General features: G+C 44.4%; 1 protein-coding gene across 2 annotated transcripts in view; it reads right to left on the reverse strand.

The window, feature by feature from the left end:
* Positions 1 to 13,788, reverse strand: part of rftn1b (raftlin, lipid raft linker 1b) — a 123,300-nt gene that overhangs the window by 31,977 nt on the left and 77,535 nt on the right. For both annotated transcript variants that reach the window (XM_072692439.1, XM_072692438.1), the window contains exon 6: positions 4,645 to 4,751. In XM_072692439.1, the coding sequence (XP_072548540.1) occupies positions 4,645 to 4,751 (107 nt within the window). The remainder of the gene's footprint in view (positions 1 to 4,644; positions 4,752 to 13,788) is intronic.

The raw sequence follows: 13,788 nt of genomic DNA on the forward strand, positions 1-13,788 counted from the left end.
TGAGATAATCTTTCAGTTTGGGCTATAAATGCCTCTACAACAATGCTAATTTCCACTAATACGCCTATGGACCTATAGTAGTATGTTAGCACTAAACGAATATGATAAAACACTGGACACTGAACAGCACTGTTTGGCTGTTCTAGATTAAATCCAGACATTGCTGCCTCACTGCCTCAATGCCCATGCTGTTCATACAAGTCAGGGCTGTAGAAGGCAGGGTAGTCATAAAGGTCTGTGTAACCAAATCACGAAGGCAACAACATGTCCTGATGTTGCCAAAAAATCGACAACTCTGGTTGATTTCTGGTTTGAGTTTAGCTGTATTAGCGTTAGCCTTTAGCATTCTTTCACCAAATAAAATCTAATTTAAGAAAGCTATGGTACTGCACTTCCATTTAGATAGGCCTGGATATCGTACTGCCTCGGAATACTGTCTGAGAAAGCAGCATTTGTTACATTTCAGACACAGTAAGTGACTCTTTCAGTAAGGAGTATTGGGTAAGTACCGACTATAACCTGCATACACTACTGTATACATTCACAGCCAGTGATGCATCTAGAACTTACAGAAAGTAATCCCACCCATTGGAAATTCAGAAACTTGATTGTTTGGGCACTTCCTAATTATGTTGGGGGTTAATCTCACACGTAAGGCCTTCAGTCCAGCTCCTGAAGGCCTAACCAATGGGGAATCTTGCTTGATGACATGTGTCTAGACGTTTCAAGACCAGTGCTGTAATCCTCAAAAAACACAAACATGGCTCTATACACTAGGTGCTACAATGGGTACCACAGAAGAACCCATTCTGGTTGCATAAAGAACCATTTTTGTATAAAGAGGTGTGAGTGTGAAGAACCTTAGAACTGGTAAACAACCTGTTGATCCACTTCATCAATGGTTCTTCCATGGCATCGCTCAAAGAACCCGTTGTAGCATCGGTATTGTTGAGAAATTAGATTGAAAATGAGCTAAAATGAAAGACGTATTTCTGAATTTCCAGAAATCGTTAGGCCTTCTCCAAAGGCTTAGCAGGCCCAGACGGATCCCATAGGAACTGAATGATTATGCTTCCATTACTTGATACCAACATTATCCCTGTAGCTGAAAAACTAAGGAATACCAAACATGGCTGCTCCTCTATACTCAAGGTAGTGGGAAATTGCCCAAATTAGATTTTTTTTTCCTCAAACTATTCCTTTACCAGCATTTGTTTTCAGGCAGTGGAAGTTCTCTGGGAGTCTAATAAAATGTGGTTAAGACGGTTTCCTCCTCAGCGGATCAAAACTAATAAGTAGGCTGGCGAGGAGTAAATCTTGCAGGATTGCTCCTCAAGGAAATGGGAAATGGGAGAAGGCTGACTGCTCTGAGGGGGCTGCCTGCTGATAACGGCGGGCCTTCATTGCATTATATATCCAAGGTTGCGTTGTCTATTGATTTTCCTCAGCGACCAAGAATAGAGTGCTCACTCAATTTGGATAGCATTGTACGCGGCATGGCTCCGCGTTGAGCGATGTGATGTGATGCTGTTAATACTGGCACCTTAATCTTTCGTCCGCGTCGATGGCTGCTTTTGTGTCGGAGTGTCATTACCATGGAGTGCTGCATAAAGAGGCTGGGGTGACATTTGGAAGGGAAAAAAATAGACTTCGCTGAAGATTTCAAAACAGGAAACGGTGTAGTGGAGTAGTACGTTTGAAGTGCGCTGGTTTGACTCATTTGGTGTCATTTTTTCCAGCTTCCAGAGTTGTTTCCTCGCCACCTACACCAACGCGATGGCTAATTCCTGTGTTCAATGAGGCCGTTGGGACTATTCGCCATGACCCGCTGGAGCTGCTCATCATCTAAGAACAATAACTATCAGTATAATGACATCCTGAGCACGTCCTGCTCTCTAAATTGAATGGTAAAAAAAGGAGGGAGGGGGGGGGTGCTAAGCTAGCTCAGATCTGAATGCAGCACAACCACACAGAGCCACAGTGAATCATGCTGGACAGCTGCATTGTGTTCTTAGCCTTAGCTGGTGAGCAATGCAGGTCACGACTCAACACCGAGAATGAGGTGGTGGTGGTGGAGGTGGTGGTGCTGCTGCTGCTGGGGGGGAGTCAGGAAGAGTGAGAGGTATACAAAAAGAAAGGAGAGAGAGAGAAAGAGAGAGAGTGAGGGAGTGAGCGAGAGACCTAGATGGACAGATGTACTGAATAAGAACGGCAGCTGAAGCCACAGGGTTAAGAAACTCGATTACTGCGATAGCATCAGAATACACAGCGATTACCAACGCAACACTGCCCAGTCAACACACACTCTCTCACACACACACACACACACACACACACACATGCATTCACACCCCACACACTCAGACTACAACCCCACAAAACCAGCCTGAGCGTGACCGACTTGAGAAGAATCAATGCCGGCCCCGACACAACATCTCATCAGAACAAAACACGTCTGGATCCTGCCCCCCAGCCCCCCGACCCATTAGTGCCACTCAAACAGGTGTGGCTGAGCAGACATCCCACTCTCCACCACCTCACTGTCCGTCTTTCATTTCTTTTTTTCACTTTTAACAATAAAGACACTACAAAGGGTTCTTTGAGTAGAATCACTTTTGGTTCCATCAGGAAAAGCTGTGAGTTTGAAGGATCTTTACAATCGAAAGGTTCTTCACACATATATCTTTTTAAAAAAGGGTCTTTAAGGAACCGTCGCTCAAAGAACCCTTTCAAGCACCTTTATTTGAATGTTTATTGGGTTTATTAGGAAGCATGGTGTAGGTATGGTACACCAGATCAAGTTGAACCTACTTCAAAATGTCAGATAAAATATAAATAAAATATAAAAAATAAAGGACAACAACAACCACGGCTCCCCAGCTATCCAATACACCAGCTAACAGATGCCTGTGCTGACCAACATCACACTAGGAGTGATGTGGGGAGGAAGTGCCATCAGCCCACCTCTGAGAGAGCAAGGCCAGTTGTGCTCTCTCTGGCTCCGGCTGCTGGTGGCAAGCACAGTGACCCAGGATTCGAACCAGTGATCCCTGGATCATAGTGGCAGCACCTTAGTCCACTGGACCACTTAAAGCCCCAAATTATTTAATAATATAATAATAATGATAATAATAATAATTGTGTCTATTTATTTTATTTACTAGTTACTGTATGTCTTAAAAGGGGATTCCATAGATTTCTTAAAAATTATATTTTCAAATATCTAATTATAATTTTTTTAAATGAAATTTACAAATTATTACTAACATTGTTTTTGTTGTTCTTCTCTGCTTGGTGTTTTTGATATGTCTGTCTAAAAAATTGAATTTTCCCTATTTAGACTTTGCACAACTCACTCATAATTCAAATTGGAGGCGCAAATGTTTTATTAATTATTTATTTTATTATTATTTTTTACATTTCATTTTTTTTTTTATTAAAGTTTTATATGTAATGATGGTAAAATAGTGGAAAATGGGGATTTTCTTTGCAGCACAGTGTATAAAAACAGTGTCTCAGGCATCAGGCAGTACATTTATTTCTGTGAAGGAGCTTTTAGGGGCATTCAACTCTTCAGGCATCTGGTTCCGGCATTCACCACCACTGTGAACAATTCTGACTGGGTATGTTCCTCTAGAACAGGGTGTTTCACACCAAACCACTATTAATGACTTTGTTTACATATTAACCACTGAATCAAAGCAAGGTACTGCCAGGACACATTCCTTGTCACTGACATTGAGAAATCTCCAGACACTTTTGTAAGTGTGCGCAAATGAATGCTCACACTTATGAAATTAAAATAAAAAATAACAGTGCAGAGAAAGGTGTCATCACAGGCTGATTATGTGGCTACGTTATGCAAATTACAGTTCTTTCAGCCTGTTTCATGTGACATCTTTTGTTTCCATTGCTTTGTCTTTATTTAACCGCTCCCTTTGTACAATCATTCTAATCTAAGGTAAGTTCAGAAATGGAACATCAGAAAAGATTGCAGTTAATTACAGACCCTACAAACAAAACATCACCAACTAATTAACTACAAACATTCATACAGTACTTTGAAGACCACTTGCAAAGATCTGATTTTACAGTCTTGTAAAATTCATGCTAATTAAAGAGAAACTCGGGTACATGAGATCTGCTCTCCAGAGGAGAATTTGGCAATATTTTGGCTTTCAGCTAAGCAAAAGTGAAGAACCACTGGATACTACACTGGACACCACACTGGATACACAACAGTTCACAATCAGCTTACCTAAGAGCTAACTTGGTAAGAGCTAACTTTTGATCTCTGACAAAATAAACATAATCAACTGTAATCATCGACAGGGTACCTGAAGCATGTGTTTGTGTGTGTGTGTGTGTGTGTGTGCATGAATAGACCTGCAACCCAGCACACTGGGTTAAACCAGTAACCAAACCCAGCTTGGTCACTCGTGTTAGGTTGCCTGGGTTGCCAAATTAACCCAACTTGACCCAATTTTGGGTGTAAATGCTAGTTAGGCCAGTGTGGACTGTAAATGCGTTCATGGTTGTGACATCACAACTGTGGCAAATAATCACAAGCATGCAGTGCATTTTCCCCTTTAGAGCAACGTCCTCAACGTCCAACGTCCCCCCGCAAAGTTCAGCCCCACTCACATCAATGACGGACCACTGTTCCACCACAATGGCGTCGTAGGTCATGTTCGCGTTGGAGTCGCCTTCCTGAAAGATGAATACGCTGTCTGTGACCTTCGGCAGCTGATCTGCGGGAGAGAGAGGAGAACATTAGAGCATGGTGGTGGGGGGTTGGGGGCAGCAGGGGTCACATGGGCCGAGGGGTCGATTCGCTGGAGCTAAGCTAAGAGTTAGCAGCGTTTAAGTCCGACGAATCTTTCTGAAGGGAGACAGTAATGAAGTGTGGGAGGAGAGAGAGAGGAGAAACAGAGATTGAGAGAGGTAATAAAGAAGAAAGTGAGGAAGAAAGACACCTGGGGGTGCCATTTGGTCCACTCCCTTAAAGCGAAATAGCTCTTTAACTCGTGACAGACGGCTCTAATTGAGAGCGTCCTTACGTTATGAAACATGAATATTGGAACGTTTTCGGGTGTCATAAAATAAAGAAGCCGCATGAAGCTCGTTTTCAAAAGGAAGCCATGCGTCTCAGGCGGCTCCCGCTGTCCCTGTGCTTGGCCTTGATTTAGAGCCACCGCAGTGGATGTGTGCTTAATAAGCTCAGCAGGGCTTTCAGAGACGACGTACGTTGGTCAGGGAGTCTGCTCTTGCACTGTCCTGTAAACGGGGGTTAAATCAAACTGAAATGATCCAAAATGGTGCTCCAGCACCCTCTAAATACATTTACATTTACATTTACATTTACGGCATTTAGCAGACGCTCTTATCCAGAGCGACTTACAAAGTGCTTTGCTATTTACCCAAGAAAAGCCTCAGCTAGTTAGAATAGACTAATAATACAAAAGATACCTCTAAGCTTTAGACACTGCTAAACACAATACAATAAGGCGACCATAGAACTATTCGTCCAAGTACTCTCTGAAGAGGTGGGTCTTCAGTCTGCGTTTGAAGACAGCGAGCGACTCGGCCGTTCGGACAACCAGGGGCAGCTCGTTCCACCACTTTGGTGCCAGGACAGAAAAAAGCCTGGACGCTTGTCTTCCGCTAAACTAAACCTAAATTTTCACAGACATACTCCTTGGAGAATTCGATAAAAATAAAGGACATACCCAGAACCATTTTCTACCTGGCTAGTGCGCCCCCTAGAGGTTGCTTGAGTCAAATTCAGTTCTGCTGCGTATGTACCTCCAACCTTACATTCTAATTGGTTGAGAAGTGTTTTAATCATAAGGATATTTGAGACAACCGAATGGCGTTTTCACCCTAAAACTGTATCACTGGCTAAGCTGAACCATAGCCTTCAAGAGGCAAGTGTGTTCAATCTGTGGCCATCTTTACAACGCTGTCGTGCAGTAATTTCCAGCCACACATAAAGACCAAGCTATTATGTATATATATATATATATATATATATACATACACTGTATGGACAAAAGTATTGGGACACCAACACATTTCACCTGCAAAAATTGTCACACACAAAGACCAGGCTTCTATATCCATAAATAAGGAAGGACCAAACTACTGGAAATTGAGGAGTGCGTGGCGTTCAGCTCAATAATGCACCAAAAGCCTGGTTTCTCTGCCTGTTCTGGCTACTGCACTTGCGCAGACCTCCAACCACATTAAGAGGGGCTTTCCCCATGAGCAGATTCCTGCACTGCATCAAGCAAATCTGACGATTGTAAAATAGTAAACCTGAGAAATTGGGGCCGAGTTGTGGGCTACCGTGCTGTACATGGGGCCCTGCATGTACCCGTCCACCATGAACGAATTTTAAAAAGCATGTTTGAGGCCAAAACCTTCCAAACCTATGGTAAACAGTGTCTCGGGCATCTGTCAGTGTATTCAGAACCATTTCATTTAATCCCGTTTGGGTTTCAGACGTCTAGCTCCTGCAACGGAGGGTAGCACCACAACCCCAATCTGAGTTTGTTTACATCTTGCAATTTAATAAGGCAGACATTTGAATAATCGGTGGGATTTCACTGCAAACAAGCCTATTTGAGTTTACTTAACCACAGCTGTGATGATTTAAGAGAGCAGCTAGCAGCTGCTATGGTGAAGTGGGTGATACTGCGACCTTCCATGTGGCAGACTGGGGGTCGGTTCCTGTTTTGCTAACCCCTTTTTGCCTAGGTGTGTTTTCCCCAGTGTGCTTTTCTGTGGTTAAAGAGTTAGCAAAATAATAGTTTCCAATCAGAAAGAAGAACCATTGAACCAGGCAAAGAACCCCTGCACTGAAGCCTTCAAGTGATACTATATGACAAAAGTATTGAGACACCTGCTCATTCATTGTTTAAGGATGTTCAAAAATAATGTGTCCTGCTTTTGTTGAAGTAACTGTCTCTACTGTCCAGGGAAGAAGGCTTTCTACTAGATTTTAAAGGAGCATTGCTGTGAGGATTTGATTGCATTCATTCAGCAACAACAGCGTTAGTGAGGTTAGGATGTTGGATGATGATCACCACCTCACCTCATCATCCCCAACTCCCCAACTCATCCCAAAAGTATTAGACGGAGCACCATCCATCAGCTCCAATGCTGGGGGGGCTTCATACCCCTCTAGCCCACGCTTGGAATTAGGCAGCATGGTGCCAATAGGTTAATGTATATCTGCTCCAGAGAGTCCTACTGTTATTTTTCTATTGTCAATTCTTCTCTAAAGGGACTAGACAAGCTGTATGTGTGTATATTTGCCCATCTGTGTCAGCAATGAAGTGCAATTTAAAGTAGCTTCAATTAGAAGGGTTGTCCACAAACATTTGGACATGTAGTGTAGAACTGGCGCCTTTATTAAAGAATCCTTGAGGAACCTGTGAGGGGGCTGTAAGTGGAAAATCCACTAAAGATGGCTTCGGGTGTTACAGATGGACCTTGACATCTTTGGGAGGACTGAGGAAGATACCATCGTTTATTTCCACAATCGACTGACAGATTGACTATCATTCGGCTCATCTAACTACAATGCCAGGGGTTCCCGATCCCAGTCCTGTGTGTTATACTACTGGCAGATCATTTCCGGAGACAAGCTAATTGATCAGCCAACGGAAGGAGACAGTTTCTGTTCATAAAATGACTTGAAAGAAGTAAAAATGTCAAGAAACAATTTCAATCACATCCTAATATCCTCACAAAAAGATGAGATCTAGATTAGATTAGACTGGATTTAATATGTCTTCACTTCCCAAGATATCATTTTTTTGAGTGGCTTTGGTGATCATCTAGCTAACCCATCATCTAGCTAAGTCAGTTAAACTGGTGAACGATTCCACAGCCTCCTCCTCGGCTCATCGTGAGTTCCCCCACCTTTCAAATTCCAATTGAACCCCCCAGCCGCTTCTCGCTTCTCTCTTGTTATCCTGGGTCAAGCGTCCTCTCCCAGTGTTTGCTTTCTCATCCTGGTCCCTCCGTCTCCACTCTAATGCTGTTTGTGCTGCTCGTGTCTGCTCGCCTGAGCCACTCCAGATTTCATTAGGGAAGTCCGGGAAGAGAGAGAGAGAGAGAGTGGGGGGGGGGAGCGGCGGCGGGAAAATGAACGAGGGCTGGCCTTCGTCAGCCAGACTGAAAAGAGAGGGGGGGGGGGCAGTGGCCACTTCCATTCCCCCATCAGAAAAACCCATTTAAAGCTGGACTTACTCAATTGAAGACATCTCGCTGCCCTTTTCAAACAGGGGCCATTGTTCTGGCCACTATACATCAGATGCGGTCGCCTCAGGGGGCCGTAATTGGAAAAGTCCACTCGGGAGATTGCCTCGGCTCTTGCGGGTAGACGCCGACGTCTCGGCCGACGCATCTATAGCGTCTGTAGACCAACTGAGTGGCTAGTCAATAAGGCATCCAAGTAGACAAGAGTTGCTGACAGAGACGGCCAAGAGTGGAGTGAAGAGTAGGGCTTACAACTAATGTTTACTAATATAATCAGCTGGAATATCAACCAGCAGAATTCTTGTGCTGCCTGGATGTCCATATTACCATATTTCCAACGTGTGGACATATCAACAGCACCGTATTGCTTTAAATTACTGGTTGAAAAACTTGCTGAGATTTATCGTTGAGCCCTGACTTTCCGAGTCAATACAATAATAATTCTGTAAACTGGTTGTATATTAGTTACTCAGTAGCACGTCATGAGCCCTGCAGGCTGTAATCCTCTTTAATGCTATCCACAAATGAGAAAATCTACATCGATACAAGCTGGTGACGCTTCTTTATGGATACGTTTTTCCGGATTCGTCCAGGATATGGATTTCCTTCTGACAGCGTTTCTCGTCTAATGCTATTGTGTTGGAGTAATGGCTAATACACATGCTCTCTTTGGAGACAGAAAAACATTAAAAATGTAAAAGAACTGCTTCCAACCAGAACCACTTATGAGCTCCAAAGTTGTACCTAGGAACTTCCAAAGAGGATCATTTCCAGTCACAATTTTCCCAGTGCTACTGGATGATCAGCTCTGGACAACACGATTAGCCTGCAGGCTGACACTAGCTAACAAGTTTAATTCCGGCTAACACTAAGTCTAAACATAGCAATCACCTTTAACCCACCCTTTTATAGGCTAATGCTACCTATTATAGGCAACGCTAATGAACCTATTGGCTCCATGCTGCCTAATGCCAGGCGTGGGCTAGAGGGTTATAAAGACCCCCCAGCATTGAGCTGTGGAGCAGTGGAACTGTGGTGTCCTCTGGAATGATGGTTGGTGCTCCATCCAGTACTTTTGGAATAAGGTGGGAAGTTGGGAATAAGGTAGGGTGGTGACCATTCAACACCCTGACCCAGTTTAATCCTGACCCAGTTTAATTCTGGCTAATGCAGGCTAACCCTAGCAATCAAGTTTAATCCAAACTATTATAGGCTAATGCTAGATAACAGGTTTGATTCTGGCTAATACAGGCTAACTCTAGCTAACAGGTTTAATTCTGGCTAATGCAGGCTAACTCTAACTAACAGGTTTAATTCTGGCTAATGCAGGCTAACTCTAACTAACAGGTTTAATTCTGGCTAATGCAGGCTAACTCTAGCTAACAGGTTTAATTCTGGCTAATGCAGGCTGACTTTAGCAATCAAGTTTAATCCAGCCTATTATAGGCTAACACTGGCTAACAGGATTAATTGAGTTGCACCCATTGCTGACACAGATGTGCAAATACACACCTGCAGAGAAGTCCTGTCCATAGAGGATAAACATGAACCTATTGACACCACTGCCTAATGCCAGGCGTGGGCTACATTTACATTTACATTTACGGCATTTAGCTGACGCTCTTATCCAGAGCGACTTCCAGGGTTACTTATATTACAGAGGTGGGTCAATGTAGTGTTAGGAGTCTTGCCCAAGGACTCTTATTGGTGTAGCGCTGCATAGTCACCCAGACCGGGAATCGAACCCTGGTCTCCCACATGGTGTTGTAACTCAGTGGCAGGTAGCGGTGTTATCTGTTGCGCCACACCAACCACAAAAGATGTGGAGAAAAGGCAGTTAATTTGGATAAAGCAAGAGTGTTTCTGCCAGGTTTCGAACCGGGGACCGGGAACCGGCGAACGACTACACTACAGAAACTTCACAAGAAGGGCTAGAGGGGTATAAAGACCCCCCAGCAGCATTGAGCTGTGGAGCAGTGGAGGAAGAACTGTGTTCTCTGGATTGTTGGTTGGTGGAGCTCCATCCAGTATTTTTGGAATAAGGTGGGAGTTGAGGATGAGATGGTGGGGTGGTGATCATCATCCAACATCCTGACCTCACTAACACTCTTGTTGCTGAATGCAATCAAATCCTCACAGAAATGCTCCTCCAAAATCTAGTAGAAAGCCTTCTTCTTCCCTGGACAGTAGAGATTACTCCAGTTACTCCAACAAAAGCAGGAGAAGCTGAATACCCTTGTTTTCGGAAGAAACGATGATTATGAGCAGGTGTCCCAATACTTTAGTCCATATAGTGTAGCTACTGGGTGGATTTGGCAACAGTACAGTACTGCCCCCAGGGCTTCCTGAAGTGTACTGCCCACATGCATCATATGAACATGACAGCGCAATGGTAAGGCCTACCGCTGTCAGGTAAACGACTTTTTCTCCATGATTGACTAATTAACTTTATTGACGAAGCTTTGCAGCCCTTGAGAGGGGGGTCCATCTCACAGAGCGGAGCAGCTGATGGAGTACCCCATGCCAGCCCGCCGCAGTCGTCAAGCTTCCTTTGACAGCATGATTCAAGCATGTGCGTGAGAGCCGCGTGCTGCTGGAAACGGCTTATGTATATTTTAATAAAGAGCACAGGTAGAGCGCGGCTAGCAATGCACCTGAATTGAATGTGACATTTCGTTCATGGGGCCGAGCTTCAGGACGGCTGGAGGCTGCCGGGGGTTGCTGGGCAGATTTGTTAGGGAGGTCATCGTTGGGACAAATCACATGTTTTATGCAGGATTCATCTCTGGTACGAGTGTAGACCTTCCCTTGAAGATGAATGGCAGGCTTTAGTGGAGTAGGTGTGTTCTGTGTACATGCAACATACCCTCAGTTCTCCCTCTGTCTCTCCATCTTTCTTTCTCTTCCCTCTGCAAATTTAGCCTCACCTAAACTGCCTCATTTACCACCGGATTTCTTTGTGCCCCCCAAAAAAAGCAAAGCGAGAAAAAAAAATAAGCCACGGTACCTCCAAAAATTCCTTTCAGAGCAGTATAATACCTTATTGGAAATTCATATGCCGAATACCGGTGCCTGAGTGGCGTCTGAATATAGAAGGCGCAGCATGAATAGTTATGCATATGAATGTCTCACAGCTGTGGATACTAATCCATTTCGGAGCAGGGTGGGGGAGGAACGGCGCCGAAAAGGAACCTTTTTAGTCCATATTGTCGCCGTCTTTTCTGCCGGGAACGCTTCGCCGCGAGCCCCGTGGCGGGCCGCCTGGTTCCTGGCCGCCACATGAATTTTTAATCTCTTCCGTCTCCCGATGCGGCCGAACAGTGGGCCGAGGGCGCCGGATCTGCAAAATTCAATAAGCAGCTGATATCCAACCCTCGTCGGAGACTCCGGCAGACTCCGGCAGGCCCCTGCGCCCCCGCTGGTGCGCCCGGTCCTGTGCTGGCCGTTAAATATATCCAACCCACCCTCACCCACCCTCCCACGTCTTGCCATGGAAACGTGTCTCAGAGGGGTAGAGGGGGCAGGATGGGGCAGGTTTAGAGGTAGGATACTCCTAAGCCGCCTCTGCATGTCAGCTAGATGGTGTCGCAGTGGGAGGCAAGTGAGGAGAACGAGGCAACAGAGCAGAACGGTACATGAGCAGTAACAACAACCCACGCTGAGGGGCACACTCTAAGGCAGGAACGATGTTGGTGGTGGTGGTGGTGATGGTGGGTGGGGGGGATGAAAGTGATTTTGTCCCCCAAAGTATAAAGCTAAAATATAGGTGATGAAAGAGAGCAGTACACGCTTTATAGGGACACTGTGGGTCTTGCAAAAACTTCTAGCTGGTGTGATTATACCTTTGGAGGGCGTATTTGTGCTTGAGCTGTTTCGGTCTTCAGTCGGAAGTTCTCGTCTGGCTTTGGTAACGCTCGCAGTGGCAGCTAACGTTAACCGTCCATCAGATTAACAGAATTTAGCTAATTCTACAATTCAGTAGCTGGATGTAAGAAACTCCATCTCCCTTCCAGTTTTACAGGATTTTAATATTTCCTGGTGTTTCCAGCTCATACCTGAACATTTATGCTTCATAATTAACCGTAAATATAAGCATGTTCATTGTTGCAGCTCTAAATGTATCCAGTAGACCACAATATATGCATAGTGCATAGCGGTGACAGCGCAAATGAACTGAAATCAGCCGTGAACTACCCAGGTAGTACTAAAATATGGATCACTGTACTTACATATCTGAGATAATACGTCAAACATTTTGTAACTCCATAGCTTACCAGCCTCTTATTGTATATTCTGCACTGAGCATATTCCTTATTGTCTAATGAGATGTTTCACCACAACAAAGAATTCTTATATCTTCTGATATCTTTGTTTGGTGCAGTTTGTGACACTCTGAAATGGGGTAAAGTGGGCGTCTGGCACGAATATATTAAGCTAAACTTAATTTATCTTATTATTAATACAGTATATTATCATTAATGGCTTTTGATCATGCTTTTTAAGGGTTACAGCAGTATTGGTAATAGAAATGTGTGAGTGTGTGAGTGTGAAAATCCTTTTGAAGGTCTAAACACCCACACTCACACATTTCTAGTATAAACATGGTTCTTCATGAAACCAAAAATGGCTCTTCTATGGCATCACTCAAGTATTCTTTGATGTGCCTATGTGGTTAAGAGTGCATAGAAAGCTGTATTGTGTTACGAATACCACTGTAAGCAACAAATACACCCTTTGTCCAAATGTTTATGGACACCCCTTCTAATGAATGCATTCAGCTAACCAAAGTTGCACCCATTGCTGACAGAGACGTGCAGATGCACACAAACAGCTTGTCTAGTCCCTGTAGAGACAATACCGCCAGTACCGCCAATAGAATTGGACTCTCTGGAAAGATTCAACATATGCTGCCTAATGCCAGACGTGGGCTAGAGGGGTATAAAGCCCCCCAGCATGTGGAGCAGTGGAAAAACTGTGTTTTCTGGAACGATGGACGGGGCTCCATCCAATACTTTCGGGATGAGCTGGAGAGTTGGGGATGATGAGGTGGGGTGGTGATCATCCAACATCCCAACCTCACTAACACTCTTGTTGCTGAATTCAATCCAAGCATGCAATAGTTACTCCAACAAAAGCCTTTAAATAACAGTGGATGACCAGGTGTCCAAATACTTTTGTCCCTATAGTGTACTATGGTGATGGTTTAGTGTGAGATGGCGATCATTAACTTTGTTATTATCATCTACACTAGCACTGACCCATGTCCATCCCTCCAGTCACAAATAACAGTTACACCCTGTCCCACAACAGGTTTGGAAGACCTACGCTCTGACTTGACCTGCAGCCAATCTCAGCCAATCATGAAGCCATCCAAAGTTTTCAGCCAGCAAGAAAAGGCATGATGCCTTCTGTACTCCCCTGTCTTCCATGGAAGTCCTCTGGGTGCTGTCATATGAGTCAAGGAGAAGATCATGGGGGCATCAGTGGGATTTAGAATGTATGTTTCTTCACCAGAAGAAC

This window comes from Salminus brasiliensis, chromosome 1, assembly GCF_030463535.1.
Source record: "Salminus brasiliensis chromosome 1, fSalBra1.hap2, whole genome shotgun sequence".
NCBI classification, from domain to species: domain Eukaryota; kingdom Metazoa; phylum Chordata; class Actinopteri; order Characiformes; family Bryconidae; genus Salminus; species Salminus brasiliensis.